This window comes from Leptopilina heterotoma, unplaced genomic scaffold, assembly GCF_015476425.1.
Source record: "Leptopilina heterotoma isolate Lh14 unplaced genomic scaffold, ASM1547642v1 Lhet_81, whole genome shotgun sequence".
Classification (NCBI taxonomy): domain Eukaryota; kingdom Metazoa; phylum Arthropoda; class Insecta; order Hymenoptera; family Figitidae; genus Leptopilina; species Leptopilina heterotoma.
Window position 1 is genome coordinate 3915887 of NW_025111185.1, and position 17119 is coordinate 3933005.

Below are 17119 nucleotides of genomic sequence, written 5' to 3' on the forward strand. Positions count from 1 at the left end.
TTTCTGCCAAGAATTTTCTTTCTTCTGAAGATAATTGAATTTTGCAAAGAATTTTGGCAGAACTTTTGAAAATAATTAAATTTCCAGGATGAATTTTATTATTTATGAAGATAATGATAATTTTGACGAGAAATTTAAAGAAAATTTTGAAAATAATTAAATTTCTGCGAAGAATTTTATTACTTTTGAAAATAATTGAATTTCTAGAATGAATTTTATTATGTATAAAAATAATTGAAATTTTGACAAGAATTTTATTAAAATTCTTTGCAAATAATTGAATTTTAGAGAAGAATTTTATTATTCATAAAGATAATTGAAATTTTTAACAGATTTTTTTTTTAAAGTAATTGAATTTTGCAGAAGAATTTTGATATTTATAAACATAATTGAATTTCTTTAAAGAATTTTCATACTTTTGAAGATAATTGAATTTTGTAAAGAATTTTATCAGAACTTTTAAAAATAATTAAATTTTTATGATGAATTTTATTATTTATAAAATTTTGACGAAAAATTAAAAAAAAAATTTGAATATAATTGAATTTCGGAGAAGAATTTTATTATTTATAAAAATAATTGACATTTTAAAGAGAGTTTTTTAAAAAATTGTTAAAAATACCTAATTAAAATTTTGCTATGAATTTTATTATATTTTTTAAATTTTATTCCGGATTTTGTTTGATATTATAATGTATCTGTTGTCGAGAAATGTGATTTTTTTACAATTTTGTGTTTTCTTTTTGTCGTTTTTTTCTAAGATTTCATGCGACTTTTTTCGACTTTTTCGGAAATTTTATGCGACTTTTCGTGACTTTTGTTGTAAATTTATGCGACTAAAGCGACTTTTTTCCGAGACCTATAAATTAATACTCAATAGAAACGATAGAAGCAGATAATAAAATAAAATAAATAAAAGAATGAAATTTGAAAATGCCGCCTTTGGAACTAGAGGGCGCGCGTGTGTGGACGCCATCTTGCAACACGTGCAAGCGAGAAAAAAAACATTGTCCTCGCGGATGGTGGAGGATGGTTCCTCGGTACCGCCGGCGACGACCCCTGCACTTCGATCGAAACAAGTGTTTGTGACTCTGTGTACAAGATGGTGGTACCTACCAGAACAGTCGGTTAATCATTGCGCGAAATAGTAAGCTGGCGTTTTTGTTCGCTAAAGTGCGGAATAAACAGCGAAAGAGTGTACGTAGTGAATCGAATAATTGCAAGTCAGGATCTTGACGAGAATGTAATCAGTCTAAAGCCCAGTCCGATTATCGGAGCTCTGGGTATATGTGCAGGCAAGAAATTGCCGCGAGGAAGAGGTCAGTTGTTTCGAGCGGTGCCTAGTGCGCGGATCAGTCGGCTCAAGTCCTCGGAACGGTTCAGTACTCCTCATACTCTTTGTTACGAGGAACCCGAATATCGACAATGGAGCAAAGAGAACGTTACGAGGAATTATGCAGACTTTGTGCCTCCTACGATGCCGTCAAGATGGATCTTTTCGGCCAGGAAGGCAAAAATCGTCAGTTAATTGACAAAATACAAGCCTGCCTGCCGTTTAAGGTAAGACCTGCTTTCATTTTCTTTATTATAAAATAATCCCTTAGCTATCTAACTATCTGTGCTTTATGTCAATTTAAAATTGGCAAAATAAAAAAATATCATCGAGAATTTACATCTGGGTGCCTGGGTGTTATCTTTTATTACGAGATTCTTTTTGCTCTTGACTAATATGTAATATTCCCCTACGCACATCGAAAACGGCCTCGATCTCGTTCACGTTCGACATCATCAAGTCGCAGTTGAAGACATTTACCTACGTAGTGTATAGCCTCGTATCTGCCCACGTCCCTGTTCTCGTTTCCAGACTCGTCAGCCCCTTGCCACGGCTTACTTTCCAATTGTCATCGAATTGCTTCAAGTACGCATTGACGTGGTTAGGTGTATCCTCAGCAATCAAAGGCTAGCCTCTCGCGGAAGACATTTTGTTTTCACTACCTTCCTTTAATTTCAAAGACCCGGGGAATTTACTCTCTTAAATTATCTAATTTTACACACCTACAATTTTTTTCTTACAACTTTTGCCAATTACATTTATGAATGCCTAGGTATATCAAAGATTCATTTTTTTTTTATTTTTTGATTAAATGTTGCATTTATTGATAACTTTTAACCTTGTTTTGTTGAAATTATTTTAAATTGTCTCCGTTTTTATTGAAATTTTGCAAAAAGTTTACAAAGTTTATTAATATTTTAAATTTGCTTTTGTAACGATGGAAATGTTGTTTCTGTTCTTCTTCTGATATGTTTTTGTTTCTTCATATTTCTCTAAATAAGGCCAGAAAAAATCCCGTTAAATTTGCAAGAATTTCTTATGTAATTTTGATCATTCACGCAGGTATACTGTATATTTCAAAGCGGAAAGTTGATTCAAATTGATTCAATTTAAAACGGAATCTCTAGATAACAATTTTGTAACAAAAGAAGTATTTTGTATAATTATTTTTTATCATTCTTATCAACTTCTCTTTTGATATCTTTGTGCATTTGATAATTGTTAGAAAATATTTTTTATACATTTTAATGTATCTTGGTTTTTATTTTCACAAAATAGCGATTTTACTTTTTTGTATTCTTTTAAGAACAGTATACTCTGAGGTCTCGATGGAATTAAAAACTAATTAGTTTTTGAAAATTCGGAAAGAAGAAATCAAATAGCCTTTCGAAAAAGTTGTTTTTAAATTGTGTCTTAGAGATCCTCTATTTCGAATTCCGATGATTAATATAAATTAATTATTCATAAACGGTGATAGTTTTATTAAAATCTGATGTTTAAACCTTTTCGCAAGTTATGAGAGAGAGAGAGAGAGAGAGACCTCGTTCTTTGCCTTGACGAAAGTCCAGGGTTCTTCATTACTGTCTTCGAATTGCCTTGTCTGGAGTTTAATATGAATCATCTACATTTGTATCAAAATAAAATTTAATTTAAATTTTGCAAAATTTACTTTCCAGTGTATTTACAAAGAACAATAATTATTTTCTGCTTCAATGGCTATATCGTAGTTTCTTGTCATTTTTCCAGAATAAATATTCTTAAGAATCAATTAGAGAGAGTATACGTCAAGGTCTGGCTTGAGAAACAATTATAGAAGATTCTTGAGTTTTCATTAAGTTACAATAAACTCAATTAATTTAGAAAAAAGGGAAATTGTGAAAAAGCAACAATATTAGAGAAAATTAAAGATAAATCGATCAGTTCCAATATTTCGAAAAGGAAGAAAATTGTTTTTGTTTTCTAAATAAAAGTAGAATTGATGGGTATTTTTGCGACACCAGGTAGCTGTAATCCGATAGCTTCCTATACAGCGGTTTCATCCTGTTGGAGACTTGGAGTCTTCAGAGAATTCACACAGGATTTTACCCCGTTGGGAACTGTCAAAGGCTACCGTGTCTACGTAGAAAGAGTCAACAAATATTTTAATGAAATTTCCCTCGTTAACAAAGAAATCTAAAAGGGATTTTTTTAAATTAAAATATAATTGTATAGACTATGCTTTTTGGATAATAAATCTAATATTCGATTACACTAAAAATGTAAAAATAGTTTATTCGTAATAATGGAAATTTCTTGATTGTAATATTTTTTTCATTTATCTTTGAAGTAATTGAAAATGTTGAATTATTTTGATTTGATTACGTAAGAAGAGAGGATTTTGAGTGAGAAGATAAAAGATATTGAGGAATGAATAAAGGAGCAAAGTGTCGTTGTTGTTGTTGTGAATTGAACACCCGTTATAGGTGGAATTGAAGAGACCTCGGAGGAGAAGTGAGTTGGCCTTTATCTTCACTGCTTCACAGTTCTGGGGCCGTGGCCAGGGCTCTTGGTGAGCCGGGTGCGGTTGATCGCCTGCTACATGGAGAGACGCAGTTTGTCGTGCATCTTCGTCACTCATTGAAAAAGCGTCGGCGTCTCTCCTCCTCGTCTCTGCCAGTCCATGTCCGGCCGTCTTTCCCTTCCCCTCCCTCCCATCTCCTCTGTTCGCTGCTCGGGGATCGCCCCCTGATTCCGAACACTGCCCGGCTTCCTGCATGGCGCATCCTCGTCGCGTTCTATACGAGAGTCACCAATACCATTTCGCCAGCAGCACTGTGTATATTCTCCTCAGCTCTTCTGTCACCGTTTTATGCTCTCTGTTCTTCCATTCTGCCAGGCCAGGCCAGGCCTCGCCTCGCCTTCAAATTCAACATCGCCAGTGGCCTAAACTATTACCTGACCTGAAGCTCCGCTGCTCCTTAATTACCTGCGCCTGATTTCACTTCACGTCCCGTCCCTCGGCATCACCTGGCCAGGCACACACAGATTGCACCTGGGGTCGGCTTCATAAAACTTGAGAATTGAGAATCGACGAGTTTCTCTCCCTTGTATTGCTCTCAGACTCCTCGGAATATCGATAAAGTTACAGGGGGTTGGCGAGGCTCAACATCACGTAACGTGGGAATCCGATCGACCTGAAAATGTCTCTTTAAGATATTTTCCTCTTTTTCAAGACCTAGATTTCAAACACTTCTTTTCACTTTTTCTCCAATTCGAGTTTCGAATAAACCTTTTTCGTATTTTCTAATTATATTTCCAATCCCACCTACAAATTCCCAACAGCTTTTTGTGCCATTTTTTTATTAAATTTATAAATTGTCATTTTAAAAAAGCTATTTATTCATTAAGATATTATATATTTCATTAAGACTTTTTTATTTATTTAGATTTTATTAAATTATTATTATTAAAAACTATTCTTATTGTTATTGTTATTCTCAATATTATTATTAATATTAATTAGTAATAATAACAATTACCATTATTAATATTTTGATAAAAATAGTTTAAGAAAGAATCCGACAAACAAAAGTCAGTCCAGTGGGTCCAGTGTTAGAATTTCGTATTTTAGTAAAAAAGGATAAATTAAATTTTAAATTCGTTTTAGAGGAAGGGCATAGAATTTAATTTTCAACGCACTTAAAACAATTTGAATGTTCATATGAATAAAAGTTGTAGGTACAATTTTCTGCATTTTCTGTCAATAACAATAAGAAAGTTAAGAAACGATTTTGGTAACAACCTAAAATTAATTAAATAATATTATTTATTATATATTTATTGGCAAAAAATGGCGATTCTTATTCAAATGAAGCGAGTGAAATTAAAAAGACTGATCCTATTTTTATTGAGCGGAGAAAAAAAATGAAAATGTTGAGTTGACATTATTATACGTACCTAATTGAAATATTTATTCGCTTTTTAAAATTGTTTTGACTTTCGTTTAAATCGTTTAAATACACAATGTATGGTAGTTAATTTAAATAATGATGAATTTTTCATTTTATGCAAAGAGAAAAGCGGGGCAAATTTATAAAAATGGAATATTTTAGATAGTGTGTTTTAATTCAGCGCTTTGATAGTTTGTTTCCTTGTTTACATTTGCATAAAGTAATTGGAGTGAAACTTGAAAAAGATTTAATAATATGATCACCTGGTATATATCAGTGACTCATTCCATACGAGTACACACACCTTGACCCATATAGTAAATAGTAAGGCATTACTTTCTCCACTACGGCTCGTTATCAATGAATCCTGGCGCTAGTGGTACTTTCAATTTCCCTATGAACGGTTTTTAATTGACATTCCTTGCAGCATTTATACATATATATTGTTGATTTTGCCATTTTTATCTGTAAACCGGTATTGAAGACTTATAAGATAACATATGGTGTCCGTTCTCATATCTTGAGTTTTTGTAATTTTTTTCAAAAATAATTGTATGTATTTTAATACAATCGGTAATTTATGATAGTATTTTTTGTTCAAAATTTGTGAACCATTTTTAAGAATATTCTTTTTTTGATTTCAGATAGCAGAGAATGATCGCCTACCAAAGTGTCTTTGCTATCGTTGCATGTACAATTTAGAAAATTTTTACGACTTCAGGACAGCCTGCGTGAATGCAGTTGCTCTTTTAGAAAGGTGTCTACCTCAAGATAAAGATGTAAGTTAAAAAAATTGATTTTCACAAATATTTGTTTAGTTTCTTTCGTTTTCAATAGCAACGTTTTTATAATGTAACGAATTTATCATTTTAGAGAAATGAAGAAAACAGAAGAAATCCACCAGAACATTATTCAGAACTGCGAACTGAACTTCTTAAGGAAAAACAACATATGCCAATACTCATTCCAGAAGCCCCCGTAGTTAATCCAAATGCAGCTTTAGGAACACCACCGAGACTTAATTCCGATGGCGAAGCAGATAATGACGATGAAGAAATTTTGGAGCAGAGCGGTACCGAAGAAGGTACTTTTCAATTATGTATTTCAAGCTTACCGTAGGTCCAAGGGAATCGGAAAAGTTAGCAAATTTTATCAAAAAGTACTGGAAAAATATTAAACTTTCTGAATTCATAAGAAAATTCCGGAGTAACTTTTGAAAATATTAAAAAGATTTAATTCTTCTTGAATTCCTTTTTGTTTGCCTTATAAATTACGTTATTGAAGTTTACAACGATCACAACGTTTGTAATCAACAATTTAGAAAAAGAAAAATTTTCTTGTTTCCGGCATAACATTTTTTTTCCATTCAATCGTTAATCGTAAACGTTATTAACTTTACCGACGTTATAAACTTTTAAATCAACGCAAATTTTAATACAAAAAGGTTAAGTTTTCTTTATTTGTAACAATAATTGAACTTCATAGAATATGAAATCTAATTTATTTTAAATAATTTAATTCTTCAAGAATTATCATAAAGTTATTACCTTTATATTATTAAGCGAATAATTTTACATAAAACTAAACTAAAATTAATTGAGTTTTAGATGAGTTGCGTTTATAAATAATTGAATTTTTAAAAGGTTTCAATTTAAAATTTTAGAAAATTTAACTTTTCAATACCTAATTGTAATAAAAAATTTCTGAAGAAGTTAGTTTTTAAAAATAATTTTATTCAAATATTTTTTTAAATCAGTTAAATTTTTTAAAAATATATTTAAAAGAAAAATTTTTGAATAATTAAAATTTCGTAAAATGGAATTGTAAACAAATAATTAAATAGAAGAAATCAGAAGAATTAAAAAAAAATTAGAAGCTCTCTTTTTTTGTTTAAATAATTGAATTCTCAAAAAATGTTGTCATAAATTATTTAAAATAATTGATTTAGAGGAGAATTTTAGTAAAAATTCCAGAATAATTGTATTTTATAAGAATTTTGTTTATAATTTTGATAAATTGAATTTCAAAAGATTTCAAATTGAAATTTGAAACAAATGAATTTGCAAAGAACTTTTACAAGAATTATTAAAAATAACTGATTTACGGAAGAATTTTAATAAAAATTCTAAAAATAATTGAATTTTATAAGTTTTATTCAAATTTTTTTGAAATCAGTTGTATTTTTTAATATTGAATTAGAAAATTTTCGAATAATTGAAATTTTGTAAAATTGAATTGTAAACGAATGGATTAAAAGAAATTTTCTTCTTTTGTTTAAGTACTTGAATTTTCAAAAAATGTCTTAAAAACAATTTAAAATAATTGATTTTGAGTAGAATTTTATAAAAGTTTCGTTTACAACTTCTATAAATAATTGAATTTCAGAGGGGTTTCAAATTGAAATTTTAGAAAATTTGAATTTTAAAATATTTTGATGAAAATTTTTAAAGAAGTTAGTTTTCAGCAAAAAATTTTATTCAAATTGTTTTGAAATTGTTTGAAATTTCGTAAAATTGGACTTTCTCAAAAATTTTAAAAATAATTGATTCAAAAAAGAGTTTTCTCAATAAAATTTTCAAAAATGTTTTTTTCTTCTTGAAAATTATTGAATTGAAATTAGTAAAATAATTTTTGCGAAGTTATAGTGTAAATTCTTGTAATTTATTGGATTTCAAGAAGTTTGAAATTTGAAATTTTTAAAAATTTTAATTCCTGTAGAAAAAGTTAAAATTTTATCTGGAAATCAGGGAAAAACAAAATTAAATTTTCGTTGCAATTCAATATTTATTTTTTTTTGTAAAATATATTGATATTTATTATATATTTGTAAATGATAATCTTTTATTGAATTCCTATAGGAATGGATGATGCAGAAGACAGAAAATCAGAGGAATACGAAATGGATATGGAAATGAATCCCAGTGATTTTTTGGAAATGACACCAATGGTTACAGAGGATGTGGAAGAAAATATAAGAGGTGGAGTTGTTTCCACACGAACGCAAAATTCAAGACCATCACATCATAAATCTGAGCAACACGAAGTTTATGTTTGTTCACTTTGTAACAAGGCATTCAGCTCGAAAGGTCATTTGTCACTTCACGCTAGAATACACGTTGGCGCAGGTGATGTAATCGGTGAAAAAGTTATCACCGACGATCACACTTCTTACAAAAGGCCCTATCAATGTGACTTGTGTTATAAGGCTTATTCAACTGCAAAACATCGATGGGGTCACGTTTCAACAACGCACAGGTACATTCTTCAATTCCAACAATATTTTTAAATTCTCCTCTTCACTATACGCATTTATGTATATTATTTTCCTTTAATCTTACAGAGGACATCCTGCGGTAACATGTAGTTACTGTTCGCGCATTTATTCAACGAGAGGAAATCTAGAAGAGCACATTAGGTCTAGACACGCTGGTTTGCCACTTCCGCCGGAACTGCCAGTTTCCTACGTTCAGCCGGAAAATAAATATCAATGTAAAACATGTCCCAAGATGTATACGAATACTACGGACCTTAATAAACACAGTCGAATGTGTGCAGGTGTTCAGCAAAAAGAATTGCCAAATAATTTAATAATAGAAAAGTTGAAGAGAAGTCACATTGACACGTCAGACATGTCGAGTAATGAGTCAACTGACGAGTCGAAGGAATATAAAAATGCCGAGGCGAAACTTGCGAAAAATCCACAACTCACAATTCTCAAACAGGCACTTACCAAAGGAGACAACTTAAAGAGAAGTTATGACGAGAAATACAAGATTAATTCAAAATCGAAGAAACAAACAGGAACCGAGAATAGTGAGACTGATGTACAGAAACGATGGTTCTGCGAATCTTGTTCTCAGAATTTCAACTCTTTGGAGAGTTTCAAAGAACACGAACTCACGCATGAAATGGAGAAACCCTATTTTTGTTTACTTTGCGAGAAAGATTTTGCGCAGAAATCGATTTTGGGTAATCACATTGTTACGATTCATGGCGTTGATCCGAATCCGATTCTCGAGAGTGATAGATGTTTAAAGAAGTCTCAAGGCTGGAATAAAAAACAGGATTCAAACGGTAAGAATTTGACGATTAAAAGAGAGGAATCACCGATTACATATCCAGAAGCAGTTTTGGAGAATGATGACGATCAGCAACAGACGGAAACTAAAATGATTGAGATTGAAACAGTTTTTGTTTGTGAAATCTGTACCCGAGATTTCAATGACAGAGCTTCATTGTGGCTTCATATACGCGCAACTCACAAAGAATTTGCCGCTTTCGCTTGTGGTGTTTGTTTAAAAATCTGTTCTGACAATGCCCAATTACTGAATCATGTCAACATGTATCATGGTGGTTCGAAACTTCTCATGTCCGAGCAAAGGCGCTACAGTTGTACAATTTGTGGACGACAACACGATTCTCGCAAGAAGTTAATTACCCACGTGTCAATTCACAACGTTGATCCCAGCTACGACCCTGCAAGTTTCGTTCAACTAAACAGCAATTACTATAATGAGAATGTAAATAGCAACGAAGGCAACGAGCAGATTGATGGAGAGGTCGAGGATGGCGAGAAGGTCGACTGTTACATTTGCTACAAATCGTTTCCCAACGAAGATCATCTTATAAGACATCAACGAAACGCTCACAAATCCGATCCAGCCGTAGCAATTGGAGAATCTGCGTCAAATGGCAATGCTCCCGGACCCAATGGAAATGGAAACAGAGCACAATATCATTTGTTCTTCATTTGTGAACTCTGCGGAAGTTCATATCCGAGTAAATGGGAACGTTGGCTTCACGTTTCGAGTGTTCATGGAAATGAATCTTCGATAAAATGCGAAAGAGAAGATTGTGCGAAAATATTTGCCACTAAATCGTTGCGTAATGAACACGTTCAACATCACATGATTCAAGGCAGTTCGCCCAACACTTGTGAGATTTGCGGAAAATTGTGGGGCAGTCGAGTCGATTACTGGAAGCACGTGATGGGCGTTCATTCGGACACTGTGCCTCTAATTTGTGGAGTTTGCCTCAAAGTATTTCCCAACGTTCTGCAATTAAGTTCCCATGTTAAGGCAAATCACTGGCCGTTGACTAATGGCGATTTCAGTTGCGACATTTGTGGAAGACCTTATTCGAATAAGTCAAAAATGTCGAGACACAGAAAGATTCATGGTCTCGATGGCGATGGTCATGCTAATCCGGATCCTAGCGAGTATATGAATGACACGGGACGTTTCGATAATGGAGGAACAACTGAGGTCGATTTCAGTTGTGAAATGTGTGGAGATTTAAAGTTTGTGACACTGGAGGATCTCTGTAATCATAGAAGAATAACGCATAGTCTGTTCCCTTGTGATTTGTGCAACAAATGTTATGGAAGAACGTCACATTTGTGGAAGCATGTAAATCGTGTTCATAAAGGTCACGAGGACGTGACTTGTCGATTTTGTCTGAAAACCAGCGCCTCAAGGGAGCATTTAGCAGCACATATTGCGAAAATCCACAGATACGAACCTGAGGTGAAGAACAATGTGAGAGAACCAACAAATCATAAGGTCACTGCACCAGAGGACGAAATTCTCCATCACTGCGAGAAATGTAATAAAGGTTTCCATAAAAGGTATTTATTGCGACGCCACATGAAAGGTTGTCAGAATTATAGGAAAGATCCCGGAGCACTTTTGACCCGATGTCGTGCTTGCGAGAGAATATTCAAGGATCGAGCGAGTCTTCAAAAGCACATTGAGAATCATCACAGTAGTTACACTTGTCATTTGTGTAATGAAACAATCACTTCGAAATTGGCAATTATGACTCACAATCGAGTTCATCACATGGATCATCCGGATCTTACATGCGATCATAGTAATTGTAAGAAACTTTTCCGAACGAAAGAGGATCTTGAATCTCATAAAAAAGATCATAAATATCACAGTTCACCGAATGTTTGCGATTTCTGCGGCGACACGGTGGAAAATAAGCTGAAATTAAAAATGCACGTGTTGTCATTGCATCGAAATGAAATTGGCGTCTCTTGTGGAGTTTGTTTAATTCCGATGAAAGATCCAAAGGATTTGAAGAAACACGTCGAGGACTCTCATAAGGAAATTCTATTAAAACCAAATACTTGTCAGGTTTGCGGTAAACAATATGCGTCAAAGTGGAAGGCTTTCGATCATACAAAGAAATGTCATGGAAAAGTTTTCAAGACTTGTAAACAATGTTTGGCTGTGTTCATAACTGAAGAAGATATGAAGAATCATTATGAGCACATTCATAATGTTCCTAAGGATCAATTAGCCACTTACGAGTATCGCTTGGAAATTGGACGCAAACGTCACTACGATTCGTTGGAAATTGTCATGAAAGAAGAACCAGAGGAACTTGAGTTCTACGAAGAACCTGCTGAAGATTATTCAATGGATTATAAGAGAAGAATATCTGAATCGGATTACGATTATGATGCTCGAGGTTATTATCAAAGGGAGCCGAATGATTTGGACGAGATGCATTTGGCAAAGAAGATGAAATTGGATCCAAGCGGTAAGAAGATGAAGGATCGTGAAAATTATGAATGTAGACCCTGTAAAGTTCAATTTGAAACAAAGGAACAATTTTACGATCATATTGTCGTTTGTCGTAATCTTACGATTGAACAGAAAATGAACGATCAAGAAAGCTATGTATGTAAGTCTTGCAATTCGCAATTTGATTCAAAAGAATTATATCATGAACATCTTTTCGTTTGCCGCTGTCTACCGGAAGTTCCCAGTTTTTCGACGTCAATTCTCGAGGCGCATTTGAAGAATAATAATCAAATCAAGAGAGAGGATGAAAATAATGAACTTGATGAGAATAATTTAAATACTCCAGATTTCAATCTTTTTGAAGATATAAATATGCAACTGTCGGGCCAGAGACCAGTTCAGAATTTATCACTAAAGTCTTCCTCGAGTAGCAATAAATGTTCGAGAAAAGATTCAAGAAAGGTTTACGATGAATCGACGAATACTGAGTGTACTTGCGAGGTTTGTGGAAAACAATGGCCTGCGAAGAAACACTTGTGGCAACATTTGATTCGTTTTCATCGAACGGAAGCTGCAGTCACCTGTGGAGTTTGTCTAAAGTTGTGTAAGACGTATGAAGATTTGGCTGATCATTTAAAAGCCGCCCATCAAGCTCTCCTATCCTGCGAAGGTAATAATTTCACTTGTAAAATTTGCGGAAGATATCACAACGCAAGGAGCAAATTATTACTGCACATGAGCATTCATATCAATTGCAAGAATAATCCAATGTGCAACAAGTGTAAACGTAGTTTCGAAACTGACGAGAAATTGAAGGAGCACACTGGAAATTGTGAAGGTAGACAATCGGGTCTAGGTGTTCGGCATGACGCGGCAAATAAAGATGAGAAAGTCGAAAAAGAAGAAAAAGAGGCAGAATTTGGTTCCGAAGGTGAGGAGAAGGCTTCTGATAATGAAGAAAGCAGTTCTGACGATTCGGATGATTCAGAAACGGATAGTTCATCCAGTTCGAGTGATGAAGACGATGAAGAGGATGAAAATGACGATAATGAAAATGAAGATAATGGAACGGCACCTGAATCGAGAACAACAAGCAGACTTGGAGAATTGAGTTGCACAAGTGATAGTGAGGATGGTGATTCCGATAATTCAGAAGACTGTGAAAATGAAACAAGTGTAAAGTTAGAGGAAAAAGAAACAATAAAAGAACAAAAAGATATTAGAAGAGTCAAAAAAGAATTGACGTTATCGGAGTCGGACACAAAGGACTCGGCTGTTTTTGAAAATTTAGAAATGAAACCAGAGAAAACATTGGATAGTATGGAATATTCTGATGACGAGGGACCACCAGTTTTGAGTCCCATGATGCCTTTGTTGCCTTCGCAAGAGGAGGATATGACTAGTCAGATTAACGAAATGAATAAATTAAGTCCTATGGTGAATTTGGAAATGAAGATGAACGATTTGAAAAATCCGACAACTGATATGAATTTGACCGAGGCAGATCAAACGGAATCCGAAAGCGATGATGATGAAAATAAAATGTGCATCTACGAAGAAGCTGCGCAACTTAAGGAGGAGAATTCGGCCCCAAATACAGACGAAGAAGATGATGATGATAATGAAGGAGAAGAGGTGGAGGAAGAAGTAGAAGAGGAAGAAATGGATTTTAAGGTAAGATCATAATTTCTCAACTTTTTAAATTTTAATTCTTTCTATATTAATAATCCTTTTATTCCAGTAATCTGTTCGCAGTTTGAAGTTAGTTGCTGTTTCCTTTTTTGTTTACAAACTTTTAAAATAATTTTTCTGTTTAAATAATGCATTGTAAATCATTGCATTCTTGTAAAGTATTTATAAAAAAATTTGAAAATAATTGAATTCATTTCAAGAAACTTATCAACATTTTTTCCAATAATTGAATTCTTTCGAGAAAATGTAATTCAAATTGTTTTGAAAATAATTTAATTCTTGGCAAGATCTTTATTTTAATTCTTTAATTAATAATTGAATTATTTTGAAGAACTGATTTCAATATTCTTGAAAATAATGAAGCTTTTTTAAATAATAATTTTTAATGGAAATTTTGAAAGTAATTGAATTTTATGAAGAATTTAATTATTTTAAAAAATAATTGAATTTTTCACAAGATTTCAATTATTTAAAAAACTTTTGATAAAATTCAATTCAAGAATTCAATTATTTTCATGAATAATTAAATTTTCAATTTTAAATTGAATTCCAGAAGAAAGTTAAATTATTTTAAAAAATTCTTTTAAAATTCTTTGAAAGAATTTATCTATAAATAGTCAATTTTTCGCAGGAATACAATTATTTTAAATACAATTTTAATAAAATTCTTCTCAAAAATGCACTTATTTTTTAAAATTTTGCAAAAATTCAATTATTTGTAGAAATAATACATTTTTTTGCAGGGATTCAATTATTTAAAACAGTTTTAATAAAATTCTATTCAAGAATTCAATTATTTTAAAAAATAATTAAATTGACAAAGTACTGTAAATCATTGAATTTTTGTAAAGTATTTATAAAAAAATTTGAAAATAATTGAATTCATTTCAAGAATTTTATCAACATTTTTTTCAATAATTGAATTCTTTCGAGAAAATGTAATTAAAATTGTTTTGAAAATAATTTAATTCTTGGCAAGATCTTTATTTTAATTCTTTAATTAATAATTGAATTATTTTGAAGAATTGATTTCAATATTCTTGAAAATAATGAATCTTTTTTAAATAATAATTTTTAATGGAAATTTTGAAAATAATTGAATTTTATGAAGGAATTTTATTTAAAATATTTTGAAAATAATGATTTTTTTAAAGAATTTCATCAAAATTGTTCATAATAATTGAATTTACATTAAAATTCTTGAAAATAATCGAATTTAATTAATATTTTTAAAAATAATTGTATTCTTACGAGAAATTTTATTAAAATCTTTGAATAAACAAGAATATTTAATATTATGTACTTAGTAAGTGAATTCTTTAAATTTTAAATCTGTAAACATTCAAAAATTGCTGTTTATTCTTGAAAATATAAAATTTCTTAGTTTACAAAATAATAATAAATGGAATACCGTGCTCCGCGCGTAACATTTGCTAGTTCTAAAAATAAAAAGGTTACAATTCCTTTTTTTCGATTTTGATTCTGAAATAAAAATTTACAATTCCATTTCAATATGTTTACAGAATGAAATAAATCAAGAAGTACTTGAAGAGAAAGGAACGCAGGATTCTGTCGAATCAGAGGAAGAAAGTAATAACGAAAATCTCGATGACGAAGCAGGAGAAGAAGAGGAAGAAGCAGAAGAAGAAGCAGAAGAAGAAGAAGAAGAAGAACCTGAAGACGATGTTGGAGAGGAAGAAGCAGAAGAGGAAGTTGGAGAGGAAGAAGCAGAAGAAGAGGCTGAAGAAGAAGCCGAAGAGGAAGAAGTAGAAGAAGAGATGTACGAAGTTGAAAGCGAAAAGGAACAAATAGTGAACGAAAATTGTTCAGCAGACGCAATGGAGCAATCAGAAATAATTGATGAGAATTTTGACGAAGCCGAGGGAGTAATACTGGAAGACGCAGATGAACTCCAAATGGAAAATAACGTCGAAATAGAAGGAGAATTAGGCGATAATAATTCTCTCATCGAGGAAGAAATTATAGGAGAGGAAAATTATGAAGACGAGACTAATATAGATGAGGATATTAACAATGAAGATCATTCCATGCAGAATTTAAATAAAACCATTTTAACTGTTGGCAAGGATGACGATGGTAATCCTATTTTAATTCGTGAAGTAGTAACTCAATACGTTTATCAAGATGATTTTGACGGCGAATCTGAATATGTACAAGTTCCAGATGATCAAAATACATTTTTCAATGACGAAGAAGAAAATCAGAGAATGAGCGAAGAAACATTTGATGTTAACGATGATAATCTCGATCAAAATATTATTGAGACGAATATTTCAACTGGAGAAGAAGAAGTGGAGCATGAGGAGAATATAGAGAAGGAAAAAATAATTGAAAATAAAATTGAAGGTGAATGTGAAGAAGAGTCAAGAACGAGTGCCAAAAGTTAAGTGTCAAAAATTGGAGTATTTGACAAAAAGTGATGTGACGTAGATGAGCTTGAGAGGGACCACGAAGACGTCACTAAACATTTCCTATGTACCTTACACATGTACTATTGTATAGTAAGTTAATTTAAGTTATTAAGAGTGTAAATTTTCGCTCGGCAAAGGCCCTAACTGTCGCGCTTAAAAGTCGTATGGGCATTTTTATGAATAAGGGAATGTTGACGAAAATATTTCTTATGTTGTGCTATGCCCAACTTTTCATTCTTTTCTTACTGTGTTTATCACTTTTCCATTTCAAAATCCATTCCCTTTTTCCAAATTCGTCTCTACTGGAAGTTTAACTAAAAGTTTATATTTATTTCCTTCAAGTAATTTGTCAAACTAGTATTTAATGACGAAACTTGTAAAAATTGAGTAAAAGTGTTGTAAAAAGAAACAATTTCCAGTTCCTGAATCATGTACGATATTATTTTCCAAAGTTTCAAAATAAATGAGTAGTATATTTTACAATGCACAGCAATCTGTATTCTGATTTATTTGTAAATGTTTTGAGAGAATGGACTTTTATAGGAAGATGTAAGAATTATTTTTGAAACGCAATCTTTTTGTGTTAAAAGTATTTTTTTCGGAAAATTTCGAGTTCAACTGTGGCTTCCCCTTGGTGAAAAAAGAACTTTTCAGTCCTTGTTAAAAAAAAATATGAATGAACGTTGTGTTAAAAATTCGCTCTATACTTCGTATATGTAAATAATGTAGCATAGGGCCAGCAGTGAAAAGCGATTAGCTTTATACGTGAAATAAATGCAAATTATATTTAGAATTATAAATAAGGTGTGAAAGGAAAAAAATGTGTGAGCGTTTAGATTTGCCTAAATTCTAAAGGCAGTTCCACTGATGTTATCTAATTATGTTCTATTACATATAATTAAGCTTTAATTTAATGAAAAAAAATTTTATTGTGATAAGCCACTTGCTAAACTGATGTATAAAGAATATATTATAAAGACAAGAAAAAAGAAAATGAAACTTCCAAATCTTTCACAAATAAAACGCAAACGGCGTCATATTTTAATCACGCGATGAAAAAAATTATTTAAATTATCATTTGAAAAAGATATATAGTTTGACACAGCCAAGGCTAATAATTGTTATATCAGAAACGAATTTTTGAATAAATGCCTGAGGTCATTTGCACTTATCTTATGAATTTTTCGAATTAGTTCCCTT

The 17119-nt window shown here is 31.8% G+C and overlaps 2 protein-coding genes across 2 annotated transcripts; one reads left to right on the forward strand and one right to left on the reverse strand.

Moving 5' to 3' along the window:
* Nucleotides 1-1004: 1004 nt before the first annotated feature.
* LOC122511279 lies at nucleotides 1005-17090 on the forward strand. The gene is made up of 6 exons (XM_043626430.1): nucleotides 1005-1560; nucleotides 5907-6041; nucleotides 6136-6346; nucleotides 8121-8517; nucleotides 8603-13469; nucleotides 15011-17090. The coding sequence occupies exons 1-6, from the start codon at nucleotides 1426-1428 to the stop codon at nucleotides 15893-15895; spliced, it is 6630 nt and encodes a 2209-aa protein (XP_043482365.1). The 5' UTR covers nucleotides 1005-1425; the 3' UTR covers nucleotides 15896-17090.
* LOC122511283 lies at nucleotides 3591-5756 on the reverse strand. The gene is made up of 2 exons (XM_043626435.1): nucleotides 5526-5756; nucleotides 3591-4506 (listed from the first exon to the last, which is right to left on the reverse strand). The coding sequence occupies exon 2, from the start codon at nucleotides 4086-4088 to the stop codon at nucleotides 3648-3650; it is 441 nt and encodes a 146-aa protein (XP_043482370.1). The 5' UTR covers nucleotides 4089-4506; nucleotides 5526-5756; the 3' UTR covers nucleotides 3591-3647.
* Nucleotides 17091-17119: the final 29 nt, after the last annotated feature.

Coding starts and splice junctions, on each gene's coding strand:
- LOC122511279 (XM_043626430.1), top strand. CDS start 1,426: ATGGAGCAAAGAGAACGTTACGAGGAATTATGCAGACTTTGTGCCTCC. Junction 1,561..5,906: donor AAGCCTGCCTGCCGTTTAAG/GTAAGACCTGCT, acceptor TTTTGATTTCAG/ATAGCAGAGAATGATCGCCT. Junction 6,347..8,120: donor GCAGAGCGGTACCGAAGAAG/GTACTTTTCAAT, acceptor GAATTCCTATAG/GAATGGATGATGCAGAAGAC.
- LOC122511283 (XM_043626435.1), bottom strand. CDS start 4,088: ATGCAGGAAGCCGGGCAGTGTTCGGAATCAGGGGGCGATCCCCGAGCA.